Genomic DNA, 21166 nt, shown 5'->3' with positions numbered 1-21166 from the left:
CGTATATAATGATATAATGTATAAATTTGTTTGTATTCTTTTTTCAAATTTTACTCACACATGCGTATGATGACGCTATACGTGTCTGGACAGCAAGTTAACAATTAGAAAATCATTTAGAGAAGAAAATACGTCACGGTTTTGATCGTCGATATCGACTTATTTCTCTAGAGAGATTTAGAAATTAGATTTAGATCTTAGAATCCCACTCTCGCAAAATTTCGTCGTTTGTACGAATATTAACTATTCGATATTAGATAAGATAAGGAAGAAAAAGTAATCGTTGTTTGTATCAAGAGACATTGTGAAATTTAGTCCTATCGACGAAAAATTGCAGAACCCGGAACACACTTCCTTGTAATTTAGTATATGTAGCAGGTAGAAAGTTATCTTAAATAGAAAAGAAAAAAAAAAGGAAGATACTTTAATCGCTGATTATCGTTAACCGTACACGAAACGTAATTATTGCGAGTAGTACTCCAATATTTCTCCTTTCGTCGAATGTATTTCTCCATACGTTGTCGTTAGTATTGTATTATCATTATTATGAATTATTCGTTTCAATGTTTGATATCGACAACGTCTAGAAAGTCGAAAGGATTTTGTTGAAGAGAACGAGGGTCGATTTTTCGGACGTTCGAGATATCGAACGTGTTCTCTATTTAAAAAACACTATGTATGTATGTATAACGTAGAATAGTATTCGTTTCGTTTACTCCTAAAGGAAAGTATTCCTTTTTCTTTTTTACCGAGATTATTTTCACACACGTAAAGGGTTGAAAACCTGTATCGCATTATTATTATTACCATTACTATATTATTTATGTATCGTTTGTTTCCGTACCGTCGAAATAAATCGACAACGTAGTTAAATCTTTTGAACCCGTGAGAACACGTATGTACCAAGTGGCAACGATTTCACATTGTTTCTCCATTTTATTGATACAAGAAGTATCAATCGATCGACTTGGAATTAGAATTCGTTCGACCCGCGCTTGACGATTGTCGGCTACATAATCGCCTATAATTTCTAATCTTGTATTTATAATTTGTTTTCTTCCCATTTTTAAGACTGATGGTAGATCGTTGCCAGTAGAGAAAAACCCCGAATTCCGTAAAAAGTACAGCTATCATAGAACGCTAGTTAGACACAACCAAATAGTGAGAAAATATACGTAGCGACTGTGCGTTATCGATAAAAGCTATACTTTGATTATTAGCTAAGATTTGAAAAGACAATTAATAATTATATATATATATATATATATATATATATATATATATATATATATGATTATACAAACACAATCCACACACCACACACACATATATATATATATATATATATATATATATATGTATAATACATATTAGCGAGTAGTAACGAGAATGGACAAACGAGAAAGAGATGCGAGAGCGACAGGACGGAGAAAGGATTGTAAGCGAGAGAAAAAAAAGAAAAGAAAGAAACGAAAAGAAGAAGAAGAGAAAGAGAACAAATAATTACCAACGTATTTACTGCAGGTAAACTGATTAACTGTGTACCTGTTGTTGTTGAAAACATTAAAAATACTCTTATTCCATGCTAAGCGCTTGCGGTATATGTCTCTTTTTGCTCCTCTCCACCATATATTGACCATTATCGAGAAGCTTAAAAGGACCGTCATCTTTTTTTTCCTCTCTCATAGAACAGAGGACGATTTTAATCGCGAAAACGAGTTTGAAATGAAGAAAATATTCAGCGAATAAATATATCTATTGTAGTTATCGAATCTGCGAAGCGATAATATTCATTTGTTGGCGAATAAGTTTGGACCAATTTTCTTTTTGTTTTTGCTTGTTTCCCCTCCCCCCTCCTTTTTTTCTTTCCTTCCTTTTATCAACGTAAACGCGCGAGTGTCAATATTTGTAAATATCGTAAGAACGTCAGTATTTGAAGGAGTAACTGATAATTACCCAATATTTGTGTCCTTTGACTTACACAAAGAGAGAGTAAACAAACATATACATATCCCCTTATATACATATGTACACATACATTCCCGCTAAGCTACGACATTGAAACCAGTAATTATTAACCGAGCATGAAGACACGTAATAATGAAGTGCGTTTTAACGAGGAAATCACAATCAGTTGAAAGTGTATCGAATCGAAATAATTATTTTCCTCTTTGGCCGAAAAAAATGCAAACAAAAATTCCCTTATCGTTTATTCATTACACAAAATTCTCGAGATATATGAATATTTGAGAGATTTAGATTCGATGTACTTTCGAGTAATATGTAGAACGATGAATAGATGAGACGATCGAAAAGTAGATTATTCGCTTATTCGTACCAAGTCGGAAAGTAATTAGGAAAATTGAGAGGTGAGTGACAATAAAGGACGAATATTTTTGCATATATTTTTAGCTTGTAAACAAATATATATATACGTATATGCATATGTATATGTATATAATTGTGACGACGTACGTACGTTAAAAATTCATTTACACTTTACAATATTGTTCATTTTTAATATTTTTCGTTCTAATCATCCTACCGTTCAAAACCCATCCTAAAATTTCCCATCGATAGTCCAAGTAGCTTTTACTCGATATACATAGATAACTATATATGCGTATGTGAATCGACACTAGTGTAAAATAACGTTAGATGTCGTCTTTACGTAGAGATTAATATAAATTGATCATCGATCTGTGTATAATGAAATTGTATGTAGAGAAAGGATCTTTAGAGTTGATTCTTTCATTCTTTTTGACAACGAATTTCCGAATTTATCTAGCATCTATCTAGAACGATGTGGCCTACGATGACATTAGGAAAAAAAGAAATAATAAAGTAGAAAAGAGATTGTACGTCGTCTGATCCATTATATAGGCATATAAAACATATGATTCCATAGTAGAGGATCTTTTGGCCGTGGTCCTTTACACGCAGGGAAATACTTGCAAAGAGTTTTACGCTCGAAAGAAGAAGAGAGAGAAGGGGTGAATGCAACGACAACGAAATTTCGAAGGAATATGGTTTTTTTTCTTTTTTTCCAGGAAAATGGCAAAGGAAACACCAGAGAAAGCACATCGATTAAGCAATAATAATGCTAATAATTATGAAGATAATAAAAATACATACGCGTTAAAAAAGTCGAGATGAATATATGAATATATGTAAGTTAGAAAATATTTGTACGTTGCAATCGTTACGATCGATCCTTTTGGATCTTAGCAACCTCGATTATTCTTCGCATGGACCAGAAATTCATTCGTTTGATCAGGACCATACACAGTTTTCATCTGTATACACACTGTGTCTCATTTGACTCGAAAAGAATCGATGGATTTCATGTGATTCGACCTAATGAGACACCTTGTATAAATGAACTAGCAATTTAAACATAATATTATACGACATATATGTATATGTATAAGATATCTGTAAAGATTAAGAAACGAGGTCTTAATTCAAAAGTTCAAGAAGAAGGTCTTCCACGTACGCTTTTCTCACGTTTCAGAAATTCTTATGCTCGTCTTGTTGTCGTAAGAGAAACATTTTTTTATTGATAAGAAGACGTTAAGAAGAAAAAATAAAAAGATCTTTGATGGGTACGATAAAGAGCGTTCGATAAAGCAAACTTTAAACATTAATATGTATAGCAAAGCGTACAGCACTTTTAAAACAGGCAAAATGAGATCGAAGAAGCAAGCTGCATTTATTATTTTGCGAGACATAACAACGCGCACATACATAAATATATTTTACGTATATGAACGTAAGAGGATGACGTATGTGTATTAAACAGCAATAACAGCACCAGTGCGACAGGAGAAGCAGCAGGAATAAAGCGTTAGGAAAAGTGACTCAAGTTAAGTGCTTTTATATGTTTATCCGAGTACAAAGGGTGTACATAGGATACATATACACATATACGTATATACGATATAGATATGTATTATTTATGTAAGTGTATGCGTATGCGTGCGAGCGGGGTAAGCTTCGAAACGTGTGCTCGAAATTAAAAAGGTAATAAGAAAGTTATTGTATTATTACGGAATACGATCGTCGATAGGGAAAAGATATATATATCTATGTAGACATTTGAAATAAGATAGATGCGTTTTAGACTTAGTTGATTAAATGTTTTCTCACTCAGTCGTTCCAGTGCGATCGGACGAGGAATACATTTTCGACGTTTCTTACCAGAGGGAAGTCATCTTGAAAATGAGAAGAAGAGGGAGGACCAAAAAAGAGATCGAAAGCATGCTTTGATTACTTACGAATCGAAATATTGATTAATTCATTATTATACCAATGACATCGCTATACTTTTTGTTCTACTGTGATTATCATTTACTATTATTATTATTATCATTATTGCTATTATTACTATTATTATTATTACTATTACTATTATTATTACTATTATTATTATTATTATTATTATTATTATTATTATTATTATTATTATTGTTGTTGTTATTGTTATTGTTATTGTTATTGTCATCAGTACTGACTTTCAATCCCATCGCTGTGTGTTGCCTATCACTTTTATCATTACGTAAAAGTAATTTATAATGGAAATAGGGGTCTAATAAGGCGAAGGCTTCCGTATAATAACCCCATGACCCCGTTTTTCTCGCACGACCAAAGGATATATGTATACAGGGTATCTCGCCGATGGAACGACGAATCAAGTAAGTAATATAGTATATTATATCGATCGAAGCTAAGCAACGTGTTACGACGATTTCACCAGATTATCCTGATTATATTTTTCAATTCCTAAATCTTGAGCAGGGAAATAAAATACAAATAAGATAAATGGAATCCGGACAAACGCATTTATCGAGTAATAATATTCGAACTTCTCCAAATTGAATAAAAGGTTAAATAACATGTTGTTCGTGTTACTAGATATATAATAATAGTTTTCGGTCACGTAAGGAACAGGATAATTATCGACTACTAAAAGTTGCGTTATCCTATTAGGTGAAATAAATCGTTCTCTCTCTCTCTCTCTCTCTCTCTCTCTCTCTCTCTCTCTCTCTCTCTCTCTCTCTCTCTTTCTCTCTCTTTCGGTCGTTCTGCTACGATATATATCACGACTCGAGTATTGAGAATAAGGGAAAAGGTAGGGAAGAAGGTCGTGACGTTATCCCCTTAATATCGGTCGCATGTTCTCTCTCTCTCTCTCTCTCTCTCTCTCTCTCTCTCTCTCTCTCTCTCTCTCTCTCTCTCTCTCTCTCTCTCTCTCTCTCTCTCTCTCTCTCTCTCTCTCTCTCTCTCGTGCACATTCGGTGCGTTTCGTTCGAAGCGAGTTTAATACCTTGACACGAGAAGACTCGTGTCCTCGAAGGTCATCCAGGCAGATTTACAGGCTTGGAAATGCCTGTCGTTGACCCAGAGGAGGGCGAAGGAACGGCTCTGGATGGTGGAGGATGAGGGGAAGGAGGGCGTGTGTATATATATATATACATATATATATATATATATAGAAGGGAGGAGAAAGCAGATCGATATTGAAACCCCCTGGGGTATACACGTTACCTACGCTCCTGTCTGCTAAATAGCAGCTCGACCTGAGAAAAGGCTGCTTCAGGGAATATAGACCGTGTGTGTGTGTGCGGCTTTTCTCTTATAGCCTTTCTATCGTCGACGAGGAAAAGGAGATAGAGAAAGGGGAGAACGGTCGGACAATCCTAGATAAATTCTTTCGTATGTCGAGCCTTTTTATTTTCTACGAAATCGATTGCACTACGCTATCCGTGGTCGCTTTTTTAATACCTAGAGATCATATTTTAGCGCTAAACTATGGATATTATTGTTTGTCGAATATATATATATATATATATATATATATATATATATATATATATATATATGTATATATATTGTATGTTAAAAGCTCAGGATTTTGTTCGATCGTGGCATATTTTCGTTCCATACACACGCACTTTCCTGGTAGAAAGGAGGGTGCGAGAGGGCGTTTAACGCAAATCTTCTCGCGGACACACCCCTGCCCTGACACGAGCGTCCTCCTACTCTATTTCCTTCCTTTCTTCATCTCGTGAAAACGCGAGAGAAAAGGGAGCGAGTTCCGATGGCTCGTTTATTTATTCCTTTTTTGCGCGGGGATAACGCGATAATTGCGATATCGCGGTTAATTGGACGAATTTTAAAAAGATATGTCTAGTTGAACGAGCTTGGAAGAGATTTTTTTGAGTAATTTTTTTGCTTCCAACGTATTGATACTTTCGTCGAGAGATAACTTTGTTTTATCATTATAAAAATGCAAACATTTGTAGACTTTCATAGTATTTCCTTTCGAGAAAAAAAATACACGTAGTCACGAAAGTTTTTCTTTTCTTTCTTCTCCCTTTTTCATCGCGGACACTCTCGATTTTGCTCTGTAATATTCCGCGTACGTCGGCTCGAGGGGCTTTTCGAGGATTTCGTTATCACTTTACTACGACGTGATATTCAATATAGCCGACTGCATTATGTAGCGACTCGGACAAGACCGTCGTTGGCTTGAGCATGGAAGAGAAAAGAAAAAGGGAGAAAGTTGAAGCCGAGTAAAGTATGTCGTTTGCTGGTCTTGCATGCCAACTAACTAAAAGGTATACTCGTATCTAGAACATATAGAGTATCTTTGACTTTTCTTTCGATCTTTCGCGTATAAAAACTTCTGGATCGTTTTGAGTAATAAACCATCGTTCTCTTGAGCGTTAGAAAAAATGAGGCACGAAAATCGTATCGCAGATAATTTCCCACCGAACGCGTATTTCTAATCCATTTTCTCATTTCCCAAGTAAATGCACGTTTTCTGTAACTCGTTCCATACTCTTGTTTAATACTCCACCCCCTTGAGTGTAGGATCGGGGGAAAGAGAAGATGGCTCGAGAGAGAGAGAGAGAGGGGTAGGTCTCTTGACAAACGTTGAAAAGAAAGGGAGGAAGAATAACGAACGAGCGAGCGAGCGAACGAACGAACGAGCGAACGAGCGAACGAACGAACACGAACGGCAGGGCAAAGAGTCGCAGAGCTTAAATCTTTGATGCTGGAGGGCTCGCCTAAATGCCCGCTTCTTTTTCTACGGGTTTCTTCCTTTCTTCCTCGTACAGCCCAATGCAAAACTTAATAAAGGTAAGAAACGAGAGACATCGAATTTCTCTCTTCCCTCCTTTCTTTCCATCGAGCCGTATTAAGAAGATACAATGAGAAAATATCGATTTAACGAGCACTAACTTTACTATTATTCATTTTTATAATTCCGATTTCCTCGATAAAAGTGTCTCGTCCGAGACATTGAAAAACATTTCCCGTAGAAAAGCGATCGTTTTACGAGGGACGACGGCGAGACCCGGTTTCCGGTAAAAGAAGAAGAAGAAGAGAAGTAGGAGGAGGAGGAGGAAGAAGTCGTATCGAAGAAAAAAGAAAAAAGAATTCCCCAAAGAATTCTCGGTACCAAGACGTTTCCTTATATCTCAAGGAAATATACTGCCCTCGTAAAGGAGAGAGAGAGAGTGGATAGAAAATTGCAGCTACGTGTAGACTATCGAGATAGTACATACGAGACACGCGACATCTCCTCTACTCCGCTAAAACGGACGAGCTCTTCTTCTTCGTTCACGAAGAAAAGAGAAAGGGAAAAAAGAAAAACGAAAGAAACAGGCAGTCATGTATCCCTCTTTATCTTTCTCTCTCCCTTTTTTCTCTCCGGGTACGTTCTTCGTGTCTTTGCCCTAAACATGTCCGGCTCTGCCGTCGGCTCGACGATGTTTTAAAAATAAACTCACGCTGGAATATCGTTTCGACCGTCACCTCCTCCCTCCGTATCCTCTATCACCGCCGCCGCCACCGTCGCCGCCAACAGCAGCAGCAGCAGCAGCAGCATCAGCATCACCTCAACCATTACTATCCAAGCTACGTCTCTCGGGCAGCGCTCTCGTCGCATTCGAAATGATGCTTTTATCTCGATTGAACCGCGCGCGAATTCCATGGCCGAGGCTTTTCTCCAATTAATATATCGAATTTCCTGGCACTTGAAGGATTTTATCGACGAGAATCCTATGAAATATACCGTCGCGATTCCATAGTCTCAACGCAGTTTTCTTATTTTTTGACTTCCCAATCATTTTTTCACCGTACAACGAGATAAATCGTAATTTTTGAGCAAAATTAAAACTTTGGGAGCTATCCGGAAGGAAATTTTACTCACCTCCCACGAATTTCTGTTAGATAATTTAATGTTCTTGAAAAAGTTCCAGCGGTAATGACGCTGAAACTGCGAATTACATTTGGCCTGTTCCTTGTCGTTCGTCATTGCGGCATAAACGTTGAGATTATACAATCGATGATAAGATGAAAGAATAATGAGACTATTATGCGTGTCTTTATCTCTCGTTGAAACGTGAAATTACGCGTCGTTCACGATTAACAAAACAACGATCCACGTTTTTCCCTTTTTTTTTTTCTCAATATTTTTCGTCAGATAGGAAATTGACTTTTTCATTCGTAATACCCCCGATTATTTATTCTCTCTGTCTCGCACGTGATTGGTCGATGCTTTTATAATATCTCAACGTAGACAAGATCGGTGATGATGCAAGAAAGATCTTTAAAATTGTACGCGTGTCACAATTTGATATTTGTTAACGCGTCATCAAGGATAACGTTCTCGCTCGTCGTTCTTTTATCATGCAAAACTAATTGATATAGCGCATTAGAAAGTTTCGATATCAGTTTCGCTCTTACCGGGATTTTCGTATAGAGAACTGCGTGTACGTTTAACTACCATTGGTCGTGTACCAGATTAAAAATTTCATATGATCAGGAACGTTGCAAAAGATGGCGCTAAGACATAAAAGTATTAAATATTATTATTTTACGCACATGCACCTAACATTTAAATACTCGAAAAGATCTTTCAATCTCATTGGTTAAAGCGAACGAAATAAATCAATTCGTTGTTTAAAAAGTTTTCTGTTCCGTTGCGTTGATTGGTCGAGCGATTGACGGAGGATGTCGACATTTTTTTTCCACGAGGCGATTGGTCGCGAAAAAAAGATGGCGGAACTATTTGGATGCTCGTTTAAAGAAAAAAGAAAAAAAAAAAAATAAGTAAAAGCCGGCGTTGTCCGCGAAGAGGAAAGAAAGATCTTTTCTTTTCCCTACTCCCGTTTGGTCTCTCCCTTCCTCTGTGATTCGGTCGCTTTCACGTCAGGTATCACAAAGAAATTCCCATCTGGCTCGCACGCCGGCATTCACGAGACGAAACGAGCTATCTCGGTTGTGTTGTCGCGTCGTCGTCGCCGTCGTCGTCGTCGTCGTCGATCGTCGGAGAGCGAAGGATTGTGGAGAGAGTAGCGGGAGCTAATAAAAAAAAACCAAGTTGTCATACTGTGCCGTTTTAACGGAGCGAGAAAAGATTTTTGGCGGTAATAAAACACGCGCATTCGCAAATCGCGAGAAATTGAGATATCGTGCTTTCGTGAGAGAAGGGAGATCTCGAGAGTGTAGACAAAGAGGAGGAGGAGGAGGAAGAGGAAGGTGAAAGTGAATGGACGGCGGTGGAAATAACCTAAAAATTATCGTTCTCGTAGGAAGGTGCGTGGAGCGATAAGAAACGTCTTTGAGAGGAAAAGGGAGGAAGGTGTGTGGGTGTGTGTGTGTGTGTGTACACATATGTATACATGTATATATAGAGAAAGAGAGAAAAAGAGATAAATCTTAGAGTGACGTCGCGAATCGTTACAGGTGATCGTCATGAGCGTTTCACGATGTCGCATCTCGTACGCGTGACTTAGGAGATAGGAGAAGCGTGCAATTATAGCAAAAAATATGGATGCCTGTAACGAAGGCGTAGACCGGATAGGATCCTCCGATGATGCCACCGCGAAAAAAACTTGGCCAGAATTACGTGGTGTAGTTAGCGATTTGAGAAGAAGATTGTCAGGTGTATCGGCGGGATCAGTGCCTGGATCCATAACGTTTCGATCTTTACCCGATGGACGGTAAATCTCTTGCTTTTGACCGAATCTTTTTTATCGAATAATCAAATTTTTTTGTGTATTTAAAAACTCACTTCACGTTTTAGCACCAGAATATATTTTCTCAGTACTCCGAACAATGGTTGGGAAACTACACTTTTATATGTCGATATTGCACACTCCGATCATGCCAATGGGTATCGACTTCATTGGCAACCAGTTATAGAAGCAAATTTTCAGAGGTAAGACGTTCGATAAGAATCTTTCATTCTTTCTTATAATCTTGTCGATTCTTATTTCTTGCTTCTATATGGCTTCAGCGTATCCAGTACAAATAGATTGTCGAGGGAGGAGCAGCTGTTATGGGAAAGGAAGAGGCTAGCTACTTGGGGTATAACCAGTTATGAAATTCATGCGGAAAGTGGCAAGTTAGTTTTTCCAGCTGCAAGTAGTTTATATCAATGTATAGACACAGGCTTTATGGTAATTAACCTGAGATCATTCGTGGATTTATCTCTTTAAGGAAATAATACTCATCTATTTTCTCTTTGACTTTTAGCCTGGACCTTTGTTTCCATCAGAGATTAGAATATCGGCTTCTGGTGCTAAACTGTGTCCTCAAATTTGCCCGTGGAACAATGCATTGGTCGCTTATACTTGTTCCGGTGACTTATATTTGTCTCATAGCGTTACAGGATCATCCGTGAGATTGACTCATGCCAGAAAAGGGGGCAGAAGTTTAACCGATGATCCTCTTACTGCCGGTACCCCTTCTTATGTCATGCAAGAAGAATTTACTAGGTTTATAACTTTGATCACTTTATTACCGTATTATGCCTTAATTTTAATTTACCCTCTAACTGACGATCCATTCCTATAGGTATATAGGTTTTTGGTGGCAACCAAAATCTAACGATGGCATTTATAGAATAGTGTACGAAGAGGTCGACGAAAGCGACGTGAAAATCTTTTGTTTTCCCTCAACGACCAATTCCGAGGAAATAGATGAATTTAGATTTCCGAGAGCTGGCACGTCAAACGCTAGGAGTAATTTGAAAATGGTGCAATTCCGATTAACGGAAACTTTGCAGATAGTTGACGTTGAAATATTAGAACTTCAGTATCCGCTACAGATTATGTTTCCTTGGATGGAATATATGGTTAGAGTTGGTTGGACGCCGGACGCTCATTAGTAAGCAAGACCTCGTCCTAAACGCGCTCGCATATATATATATATATATATATATATATATATAAAAGAAAAAAAAAAAAAATATATATATATATATATATATATAAAAGAAAAAAAAATTATTAACAACATCCTTTGTCGTTAATGTCCTTCTTTTTTCTTTTTTTTTTTTTTTCTTTCTTCTTCTTCTTTCTCTAAATAACAGCGTTTGGGTGCAGTTATTAGATAGGAAACAACAAAAGCTCGAACTGGTTCTATTATCGGTCGACAATTTTTCTGAGCCTCCTACGAGCGTATACAATACCAAATCTTCCTCTGCGAGCGTTCAGGTTTTATATTCCGAGCAGAGTACCGTTTGGGTGAACGTTAACGATTTGCTTTACTTTTTGCCCTCGGACGAACCAACGGAAGTAAAATTTCTTTGGGGCAGTGAGGAGTCGGAATTTCGACACTTGTATCTTATAACATCCAGCATAACTGGTATAGAAAAATATTCCTTCTTCGACTTTTAATAATAATTTTTTACTTGAACGATTGAAATCTCATTTATCTGACGTTCCTTTAGGTTTAAGCAATGGTGTAGAAGAATCATTGGATCGAATGGATAGTATCTTTTTACAGCCACGCGTTACATCGAAAATAGCATTGACGCAAGGCGATTGGGAAGTATTGGGTAAAAAATTGTGGGTGGACGACAGCAATTCTATCGTATATTTTTGTGGTTTGAGAGAGGGTCCGTTGGAACAACACGTTTATGCGGTCTCCCTTCGTCGGCCACTGGAAATAAGACTCTTAACGAGGCCCGGATATAGTTATAATAATATATATTTCAATAAGGAATGCACTATGCTAGTTACCGTCTACAGCTCCATCAAAACATTTCCTATATGCCAAGTACTTGAGATTATATGAAAAATCTATGAATTAATTAAGATATCTGTTAATTTATTACGTCGAATGTTACGTATAAATGTGTTTTTAGGTATTTAGGATATCTCAAACCGATTGGACGGTAGAGAGTATAACGCTTACTCCGGTTGGTTACCTGTTGGAACCATCTTCTCCCGAATTAGATTTATTTGCACCAGAGATTTATACCTATAAGATAATGTCAGGAGATACAATTTACTCGATGATTTTTAAACCTCATAATTTTCAAGCAGGAATCAAGTATCCCACGATATTAAACGTTTACGGTGGTCCGGAAGTACAATTGGTATCCAATACGTTTAAAGTGAGTACGATATGTTTCTCCCGTATTCGGTCGAAACTAATACCTTTACGATTATATAAAGGATTAATTATTCAATAGGGTATGAGACATTTAAGAATGCATATGCTGGCTGCGCAAGGCTATTGCGTTGTTTTAATCGATTCTCGTGGCTCGCAGCATAGAGGATTGGTATTTGAGAGTCATTTGCAACGTCGCATGGGAACCGTCGAATTAAACGATCAGGTCGAAGTTTTAAGATGGCTGGCCGAGACAACGGGATACATAGATTTAAATCGTGTCGCTCTTCACGGTTGGTCTTATGGCGGATATCTAAGTCTAATGGGTTTGATACAATATCCTGATGTATTTAAAGTACGTTCTCCCTTGTAAATTGTAAATTAGATGAGAGATTATTGTAAAATAATTTTGTAATGTTAATAGTTGGCGATAGCCGGGGCACCGGTTACATCCTGGAACTTTTACGATACCGGTTACACCGAGCGTTACATGGACCTTCCTCAAAATAATCCGCACGGTTATATGACTGGTTCGGTTTTAACATACGTTAGCAAATTCCCAGACGAGGAGAACAGACTTCTTATCATTCATGGACTTATCGATGAAAATGTTCACTTTTTCCATACCAGTCAGTTGATTAATGCTCTTGTAAAAACTGGCAAGCCGTATCAATTGCAAATTTATCCGAACGAAAGGCACAGCCTTCGAAATTTAGATGCTAGTAAACATTACGAAACTACGTTGCTATCGTTTCTACAAAATCATTTATGAACCTGTTTAAATTAGACACTGTTAGGTAAATTTTACACACCGATTGCTCGTTACAAGAACGACCTTTTTTAAAAATTTAAGTAACTGCCATTATTTTATGTATATAGAACTCTAACCGAATTAATCTGATCTGTCGCTATTTCTATATCTTCGCGATGGTATAGACAGGTATTCGATTTTAATCTCTATGTCAGCGTCAAGTATCGAGCTATGTTCAAGCAGTATTACATTTTTACTATGAGAATTTGCAATAAAGTCTAGACGATATGTATGTTTGAAACGTACGTATTGTTATTAAAGATACCTGTCGAATATTCCACAAACATATTGAATGAAAATAATCCACTGTCTGAAACGCGACATTAAATCAACAATGTTATTACTTTGTTATGGAACCATCGCGGAATATGTTATATACACGTATATAAACGTACACAGTCATACGTTTATTACGAAGGCTTACCACCATCTACAAATGTATTAATGATCCTAGATATTTTTTAAGAAAATCGACAATACTCGCAATTATTTTGTACATATATATACATATATATATATACACACATATAAATACGTGCGTATAATCAAACGTAGATCTGCATAAGATTTTTGTAGGGCTTTTACCCTAATTGTACTTAGAAGATATTTCTGCTCGATACATATATATGCGTGTGCGTGCGTGCGTGCGTGTGTATGTATATATATACGTATATATATACATATATATATACACACACACATATATATATATATATATATATATATATATATATATGTTTTCTTTCGGTTGTTATATAATTTTCTGCTTGATTATGTATATACGTGTGAAGCTGTCAAATCTTTTTACAGTAAATAATTATGAAAAGTATTTTAACGATAACACTATTTGCGATCTTGATCATTGTGAAATTATCGTATATCCGATGGATAATCATTTGTCAAATAAATAAGATTCGCTATTTTATACTTTGTACGATGTTCGATGATGGCACACGAAAAATAATGTTATTTCAGCAGATATAAGTGACTTCTTCAATTGAAATTCATTTATCTTTTTATTTGATATAACAAATTATATCATTAATTTCTTATTGGTTTTTAGAGAATCCAGTTTTAGTCTTCCTGTTTAATTTCTTATATAGATATCTTATCCTCTTTTGCATTTCTTTCCATTTGGTCGGTCTTGCGATAGGGAAGATACCAGATTTCCACATCTTCCTCTTTCTCAATAATATTTTATATTCGTTTCCTTTAACTCCTCTTAACCAAGATGGTACCTTGTAAAGTATTCTTGTAGGGTGCAAATGTTCAGATCCTAGAATATCGATGTAATCATTTTGTCCAAATAATGCTCTCTTCTCTTGCCAAGCGTTCACCGGACGATAGATCGGCATTGGAAGTCTGTTCGTTCCTCCGGTATGAGGCAATAATCCCTTCATATCTATCGGATCTTCGTAACCGTATCTTCGTATCAACGGACCTCTAGCAATTTTGTCTGCATGATAACGATACCGTACCGTAGTCACTAGCGGGCTCCAAGTACGTATAGTAGTGCGTATTGTATTTACGATGAACGACATTGCTGGAAAAAAGATGAAACATTTTTTCAAATTTTCCATGTAAAATATGTTTCATAATAATGCCGATCGGAGATACTATCGTGCGTATAATTGGATACACTACTAGCTAGCATTTAAAAAAGTCTTTCCGATGTCTTTTCATCAAACATTCTCGACTTAACCTCACTTCATTCGAATCATACGATTCGACTTCATGAGTGTAATGCATTTTTAAAAGTTGCAATCCAACGAACACATTTTATATTTACAAGCACATACCTTTTTCTCTTGATGCTTAGATCTATTTTCCTTTTTCTTTTTTATCGTATTATCGTCTCGTAATGATCTATATAATTATAACACCGTCCATCATCTTTTACCACGTTGTTACGATTTGAATACAGAGTGCGCTAGTGCTACAATGGCAACCAACTTTAAAAAAGAAAAATTCGAAAAAGAAATGTAATATTTCTTTGGCGCAATAGTTGGTTTTATTTGAAAGAGGAGAAAGAGAAAGAACAAAAATTGTATTTTCATATACAAAACTTTTGTATTGTTTTTCTATTTTACTAAAGTCGTAACAATGCATTTTTATGTTAATTACGCTATCCGTGTTACGATTATCGTCGATACGATTAGCCCTATCGTTGTCGCTGCAACGGACGAGCCTAAAGGAAAGAAGAAGAAAAAAAAAAGAACAAAAATAAGGAAAAAAAGTAGTAAAATACTAACGCATAAGAATAATTAATAGGGGCTAAACCAATTCCCCATTAACCTTTACTGCACCGAGGATCGTTATCTCTGCAAACGCATTCGTCATTTTTACATTGCAAAACATTCGGCGTACCATCGTCGAGGAAACACTCGTAATCCTTGGTACATGTATTATATCGGCCTTAAAAAAGACGATTATCATTATTATCATATTTTTAACGAGTTATTTATCCTTATTATGGAGATGAAGGGATTACCACGAGCCTGAATGCATTTGCCAGTTTCGTTGACGAAACGAAGGCCAGTGATGCAACGACATTTATTATCGATGCATATTGCCCGTTCCATAGCTTCCTCGCAGTCGTCCCTTCTCTGACAAGCATCCCCTTCTTTCGATGGTCCTAAAAAGAGAAAAAAGAATGTAAGAGTAATCATAATGTATCGATCGACGGAGTAAAAAATCTTAAGACGATCGAGTTACGTTCAAACGTATCGATTGAGTTCTTTAATCTTTTTTCCTATTTTTTCAAAACTTTCCGTCGATTGATAGCGATAAAAACGCGAGCGTATTAGCTTACTACTTATACAATTAGACGAATTGTTTATATCCAGGGTAAACGCGTCTTTGCAACTGCATACATTTTGACGACAAACTGCATTGGACATTGTAGCGCAAGTAGAGTCATCGTTGCAACTTAATCCGGCTGCTGAAAAGACGAAAGAAACGTACCTTTTTCGTTGGATCCTTTTAATCATCGTATCTAATTAATTCGTACTGAAAGAATCTCTTACTGGCTAGACAAACTGTCTTCTCAGGATTGGGTGAGTAATATTGCTCGCACTGACAGATGCGTTGACTACGGCAATATGCATTCTTGATGCAATTGAAGTCCCTCTCGCATGGATCCCCGAACAATACTATTCCAATTCGTTTGTCTACGATAAAAAATAATGATTAAGTTGATAGGAAACATTTGAAGATGCAAATGCAAAATGTTAATGCAATTAATCACCGAGAATACACTTAACGGAGCACTTACCTTCCGCTGAACATGAAAGAAATTCAACAATGATGACGAGACAAAGGAAAACAACAACGTGTCGTCGCATAATCGTTATCATCATACAAGCTCTAAGGATATAAAATAACTTGAACAAAATCTTTATCTAAAATAATTTGATATCTCAATCGCGAAACAATCAGAGCATCGTGTTCGGCTTCTTCGACCGAATGACGAAGATACAAACGTTAAATTGACTCCAATGCCTGCACACCTTTCCATGATAATGCTTATCTCTTTATCTATCTCCTTTGCTATATGTATATATATATATATATATATATATATATATATATATGCACATATATATTTCTAACGAACATTCTTTCTTCTATGTTAATGTGCAATTGGGAAAGATTCAACCAATATTTCGATCGAGGCTCGCTAATAAGCTCTCGGATAAATGCATCTTGATCGAAAATGAAGCCTTTCGTACGTTAGCAGTTTTTTATTGTCGGTAAAATTATAATTTATGTACGTATAAAGGTCATCATAAATAGCACAGATATGAGACATACAAAGTTTCTCCTATGTGGAACGACGAAACTTGGAAATTGTTTGAAATCAGTGAGCATAGGAAATACGAGCTTTTATCTATTCAACGTTGGCTGTCACCATCCAGAAAACTTTTGAATCAGACGGAAATGAAGAAACGGAGAAGGATAAGAACGCGCGCGAGGTCTTTATCAGTGATAATACTGACGATAATTTCTTCTTTTTTCTTAATAAATCTCATTCCGACGTATCGCGAGATCGATTTAAGAAGAATTGATGGACAATAAACGTGGATGACATGCTTCACGACTTACGTCGATTGTAATCGACGTAGAAGGTCGCATAGGAACGTAGGTATATATAAAATTTAGATAACATTAATATTTGATCTCCTTCATTTTTGATTTCACTCGAACGTAATAGGAATAATGGCGGCGACGGGGAGAGGAGAGTGGATCCGACCTAGGTAAAAGCTTCGAAAGAGAAAATTTATCAATTCTCACGTATGCGCAGGGATAATCTTGTAACGGCCCGTTTAAAATAATCCGTATCCATCCGTAACGCACCGACGTTAGCGTAAATAAAAAAGCTTTAAAAGTATTTTCCATATCGACGTATATGGGATAAAACTATGTAGATGATATAAAAAGGTTGAAGTGAGGTTTCGAAAAAAAAGGAAAAAAAGGATAGAAAAAAAGAAAGAAAAGAAAAGATAAACGTTTCTAAACATTTTTGCCAGTTAATATAAAGTGAATCTTCGTTTGGGTCGAATGGGACACCTTGTATAAGAATCACAAATGCTGATGCGAAGTAAATAGTGAAAGAGGGAGCGAGAGAAAGGAAGAAAGATAGAGAGGGAAAGTCAGAAGGCAACGCGAGAGAGTGGGAAAAGACCTTCGTAAGAGAGAACTCGGATTCGTATTCCACCAGTCGGATGCCATCTACGTTGGAAACGCCTTCTGTCCTGCAAAAGTAAAAGTTTTTTTTTTTTGTTTAAAAAGAAAGAAAAGAAAAAAGGAAAAGAGATCATCGACGATCGCCATTGTCATCATGAAAAGTTATCTCCTTCTCTTTGGTATTTTCCTACTGATCGATCGTCCGATCGATGGTCTAAACATCGGTAATTTTTTTCTTACATCCTTTTTGTTGTTTGGTGCACGTGTATATGAGTCATTGCATTGAAATTTAATCGAGCATTGCTGCCTCTTATCGTCTTTAGTTTGCATCGTGCGTCGGATGAAATTCAAATGACTTTAACGGGCATGGATCTCTTTCTTTTGCCCAGTCTTGCGAACCGGAACGTGTTACGGTAATCGATCGATAACAACAAACATATTATCGCGGCCTCCGGATAAATCATACACGTCCATCCACTTTTCTCTTTTTTTATTTTCTTTTCCGCCTTTAATCTGTCATAATATTTTTAAAAGATTTTTCCTTCGATATAACTTTTCTTCCGTACAAAATATGCCTAAATATATTTATTTATATACGGCGGCTACGATCATTTCTACTGCAAGAAAATTGTTCGTTGTAACGTGACATTGAAGTTTAGTCACCGTTAGTCAACAAAGATTTAGTTACAGTTATTTGTTATCGGTTCAGATAAATTTATCCAGAAATCGACATAATCGGCGTATCGACATTGTGAGTATCGGTATTGTGAGGTTAGGACAGTCGTCGATCGAAGAAAAAATTGTTTCGAATAGTTTAAGTGTTATGGTTATATAGTTGATCGTTGAGTTAATTGCGCTGCGTACAACTCGCAATATCCTTGAAGAAATTAAAACGGTGATCTTGATGAGTCGACGCTAAAAATTTGTCTCGCGTTACTATACAACAACGTTCTCTTCGCGAGTTAATGTGAATCACTTGATTCGAACCTCGGTGAATTCTCGATTTACCTTATTTCCCGTTTCAAAGTTTTTCATGAAATCATTGATTACAGATCCATCCGTGCCATGTCACAAAGATACCGATTGTTCCCTATTTTCGAAAGATCAGAAGAATTCGACGTGTCAGCAAGGATTCTGCGCTTGTGAAAACGAGCAAGGACAAATAAAAAATTGTTCCAGGTTACAATTAGCTACTCAGCAAGAAAAGCCAGCCGGTATTTCCAATTGTGAATCGTTAAATCTTGAACAATTTGGCATCTGGTTAATTCCTCGTTTGTCGTGTTTCAGTATCGGCGATTTATCACACGTGCAAGCACGAGGTAGACTGCAAGTTAAATAATAGTTTTTGCAATACAAGTCGAAGTCAGTGCGAATGCATTAAAGGCTATGTGTCTTCGACGGATCAGCAGCAATGCCTTCAAGGTGAGGGGATTTGTGTGTAAATAAATAATCGGCAATTTTATTCGATTTCGATTTTTTTCTACAGTGGCTAAATCCTTGAATTTTTCCTGTACGGAGGATAAGCAGTGTTTGATATTTCAAGCGAATACGACCTGTCTACGACAACAATGCGTTTGCATCGATGGGTATCACGCGGTGAACAATGTTTGCTGGAAGACCACCGGTAAGAAGTTACGCATGAAATTCGACCGGGCTCGTCGCTAAAACGTCTTATCTTCCATTGCTTTTATTTACTCTCCCTCCGCCTCTTCCACACACACACACACACACACACACACACACACACACACACAGTTTTTGGCGATCTATGCTCGAAATCGGAGGAGTGCTATCACATAAGGGGAGCCTTTTGTACGGATAAGAAGACTTGTGGGTGTAACGAGAAAGCCGCGATCGATAAGTCGGGAAAAAATTGTATTCCTTACGCGGACACCATCGACGAACATTGCACAGAGAATGGCATGTGTTCTACGATCCCTGGCTCGATCTGCCTTGAGAATAAATGTCAGTGCCCAAAGAACAAACATTTCGTGAAGGAACTCGGACAATGCATCGTTAGCAGAGGTGCGTTCGTCTAAATTATAAAATAGTAATTCATTCGTCAACGAGATCGATCCTTCGACGATTATAATGTATTTGATTGTATAGGCATCGGCGAGCCTTGCCAGTACGATTACGATTGTTACCTGGATGAAAATTATACGAATATGGAAAGAAATGGGTTTGTATGCGTTGGCAGCTTGTGCGATTGCGCGATAGATTATTTTATAAACGGAGACAAGTGCATTAACGCAGGTAAGAAGAAACGAAGATTAATAAAAAAAAAAACAAAAAAGAGGAGATGAAACAAGTTGCGAATCTTCTGTTTCTTTCTTTTTTCTTTTTCAGGCGTTCTTACGAGTTTCGATTCCTCTCTCATCGCGATCGTACTCTCGACGATCATTTACGGCTTTTACCTTCTAATAGATAACTAAACATAATTCATTTTTCCTCGAAAGAAGAAGGTTAAAATGAATTTGCGGATAGAGTGTCCAAGTACTTAATTATTTTAATTTTCTTTACTCACCGACGTACGTGGCTATACGAACGAAGTAGAAGAAATTGTGGAGAAAGAAGTCGTTTGTTATGCGTAAAAGAAAGATAAAAAGAGAGGAAGCCTATATGCAGAAATGGCGAAAGATTTGAAAAATGTGCGGCGAGTATCGAAGCATTTCGTAATCGTCATCGACAATTTTTAACTTCCCTTAATTCTTCAGCTATTGTTCGATTTCGATTAAACGCTATTAAAACTTATCTTTATCTTTTATCGGTATTAAAAGAATAACGTGATACCAAAGAAAAAATTTCGAGTGGGAAGAAACTCTCGTTATTACTCTTCCTCTTTTTATTTCTTTTTGTTTCTTATGTTTTCTTTTTTTTCTTTCGTTTTTTCGTTTTTTCCCCCCATCGTTGCCTTCAAAGAAAGCAATAGAGAAAGGTTTTTGTATTTTATTCAGAGAGTATTATGCGTTTTATATTATGGTTATTATGCATATACATATATATATAAGTTTATATGTAGAAAGACAAATTGTTTACAGAGTGCTTTTATAAAACTTTATCAGAGCTTGATTTTTCTACGAAAGAGCGTTCAATTATTTTCTGATTCTGTGAATACGTATATTACGTAAGAGTTTTATGAAATATACGCGTATTCGTCGATATCGAGACAGCGAGAGAGAGAGAGAGAGAGAGAGAGAGAGTGAGAGTTATTAACATTTTATCCGTTTTAACAAATTGTCTATATCGTTTTCT

At 36.6% G+C, this 21166-nt stretch overlaps 5 protein-coding genes across 9 annotated transcripts in view; 3 read left to right on the top strand and 2 right to left on the bottom strand.

Annotated features, from left to right (window-relative positions):
• msi (RNA-binding protein musashi) overlaps window positions 1–4255 on the top strand; it is a 95222-nt gene extending 90967 nt beyond the window's left edge. Inside the window, exon 6 of the transcript XR_014983449.1 lies at window positions 4154–4255. The gene's annotated coding sequence lies outside the window, so the exon portion shown is untranslated. The remainder of the gene's footprint in view (window positions 1–4153) is intronic.
• A 4883-nt stretch (window positions 4256–9138) lies between these two features.
• Window positions 9139–14150, top strand: LOC118443893 (dipeptidyl peptidase 9). 3 transcript variants are annotated; one of them, XM_035871518.2, is made up of 11 exons: window positions 9139–9609; window positions 9760–10016; window positions 10100–10234; window positions 10313–10475; window positions 10552–10793; window positions 10873–11184; window positions 11390–11664; window positions 11750–12078; window positions 12167–12418; window positions 12497–12769; window positions 12839–14150. In XM_035871518.2, the coding sequence occupies exons 2-11, from the start codon at window positions 9844–9846 to the stop codon at window positions 13184–13186; spliced, it is 2502 nt and encodes an 833-aa protein (XP_035727411.1). In that variant the 5' UTR covers window positions 9139–9609; window positions 9760–9843; the 3' UTR covers window positions 13187–14150. The 3 variants fall into 3 exon arrangements, with proteins under 3 accessions (XP_035727411.1, XP_035727408.1, XP_035727409.1); XM_035871515.2 differs by having other exon boundaries at window positions 9139–9655; XM_035871516.2 differs by having other exon boundaries at window positions 9139–9663.
• A 72-nt stretch (window positions 14151–14222) lies between these two features.
• mRpL51 (mitochondrial ribosomal protein L51) lies at window positions 14223–15177 on the bottom strand. Its single transcript, XM_035871656.2, has 2 exons — window positions 15025–15177; window positions 14223–14768 (listed from the first exon to the last, which is right to left on the bottom strand). The coding sequence occupies exon 2, from the start codon at window positions 14764–14766 to the stop codon at window positions 14275–14277; it is 492 nt and encodes a 163-aa protein (XP_035727549.1). The 5' UTR covers window positions 14767–14768; window positions 15025–15177; the 3' UTR covers window positions 14223–14274.
• Window positions 15178–15277: 100 nt separating this feature from the next.
• On the bottom strand, window positions 15278–16751 carry LOC118443930 (uncharacterized). Of its 3 annotated transcripts, none has more exons than XM_035871650.2 (6): window positions 16500–16736; window positions 16252–16395; window positions 16038–16166; window positions 15717–15860; window positions 15521–15640; window positions 15279–15413 (listed from the first exon to the last, which is right to left on the bottom strand). In XM_035871650.2, the coding sequence occupies exons 1-6, from the start codon at window positions 16582–16584 to the stop codon at window positions 15346–15348; spliced, it is 690 nt and encodes a 229-aa protein (XP_035727543.2). In that variant the 5' UTR covers window positions 16585–16736; the 3' UTR covers window positions 15279–15345. The 3 variants fall into 3 exon arrangements, with proteins under 3 accessions (XP_085519468.1, XP_035727543.2, XP_035727544.2); XM_035871651.2 differs by having other exon boundaries at window positions 15313–15413; window positions 15527–15640; window positions 16500–16737; XM_085663342.1 differs by lacking the exon at window positions 16038–16166 and having other exon boundaries at window positions 15278–15413; window positions 16500–16751.
• Window positions 16752–17917: 1166 nt separating this feature from the next.
• LOC118443921 (uncharacterized) lies at window positions 17918–20676 on the top strand. Its single transcript, XM_035871638.2, has 7 exons — window positions 17918–18135; window positions 18964–19125; window positions 19199–19333; window positions 19398–19535; window positions 19667–19936; window positions 20021–20167; window positions 20261–20676. The coding sequence occupies exons 1-7, from the start codon at window positions 18066–18068 to the stop codon at window positions 20344–20346; spliced, it is 1008 nt and encodes a 335-aa protein (XP_035727531.1). The 5' UTR covers window positions 17918–18065; the 3' UTR covers window positions 20347–20676.
• Window positions 20677–21166: the final 490 nt, after the last annotated feature.

Source organism: Vespa mandarinia, chromosome 21 (assembly GCF_050613455.1).
Source record: "Vespa mandarinia isolate Hongniang chromosome 21, ASM5061345v1, whole genome shotgun sequence".
NCBI classification, from domain to species: domain Eukaryota; kingdom Metazoa; phylum Arthropoda; class Insecta; order Hymenoptera; family Vespidae; genus Vespa; species Vespa mandarinia.
The sequence above is the reverse complement of the archived record's forward strand: the minus strand, read 5'-3'. Positions and strand labels throughout refer to the sequence as shown.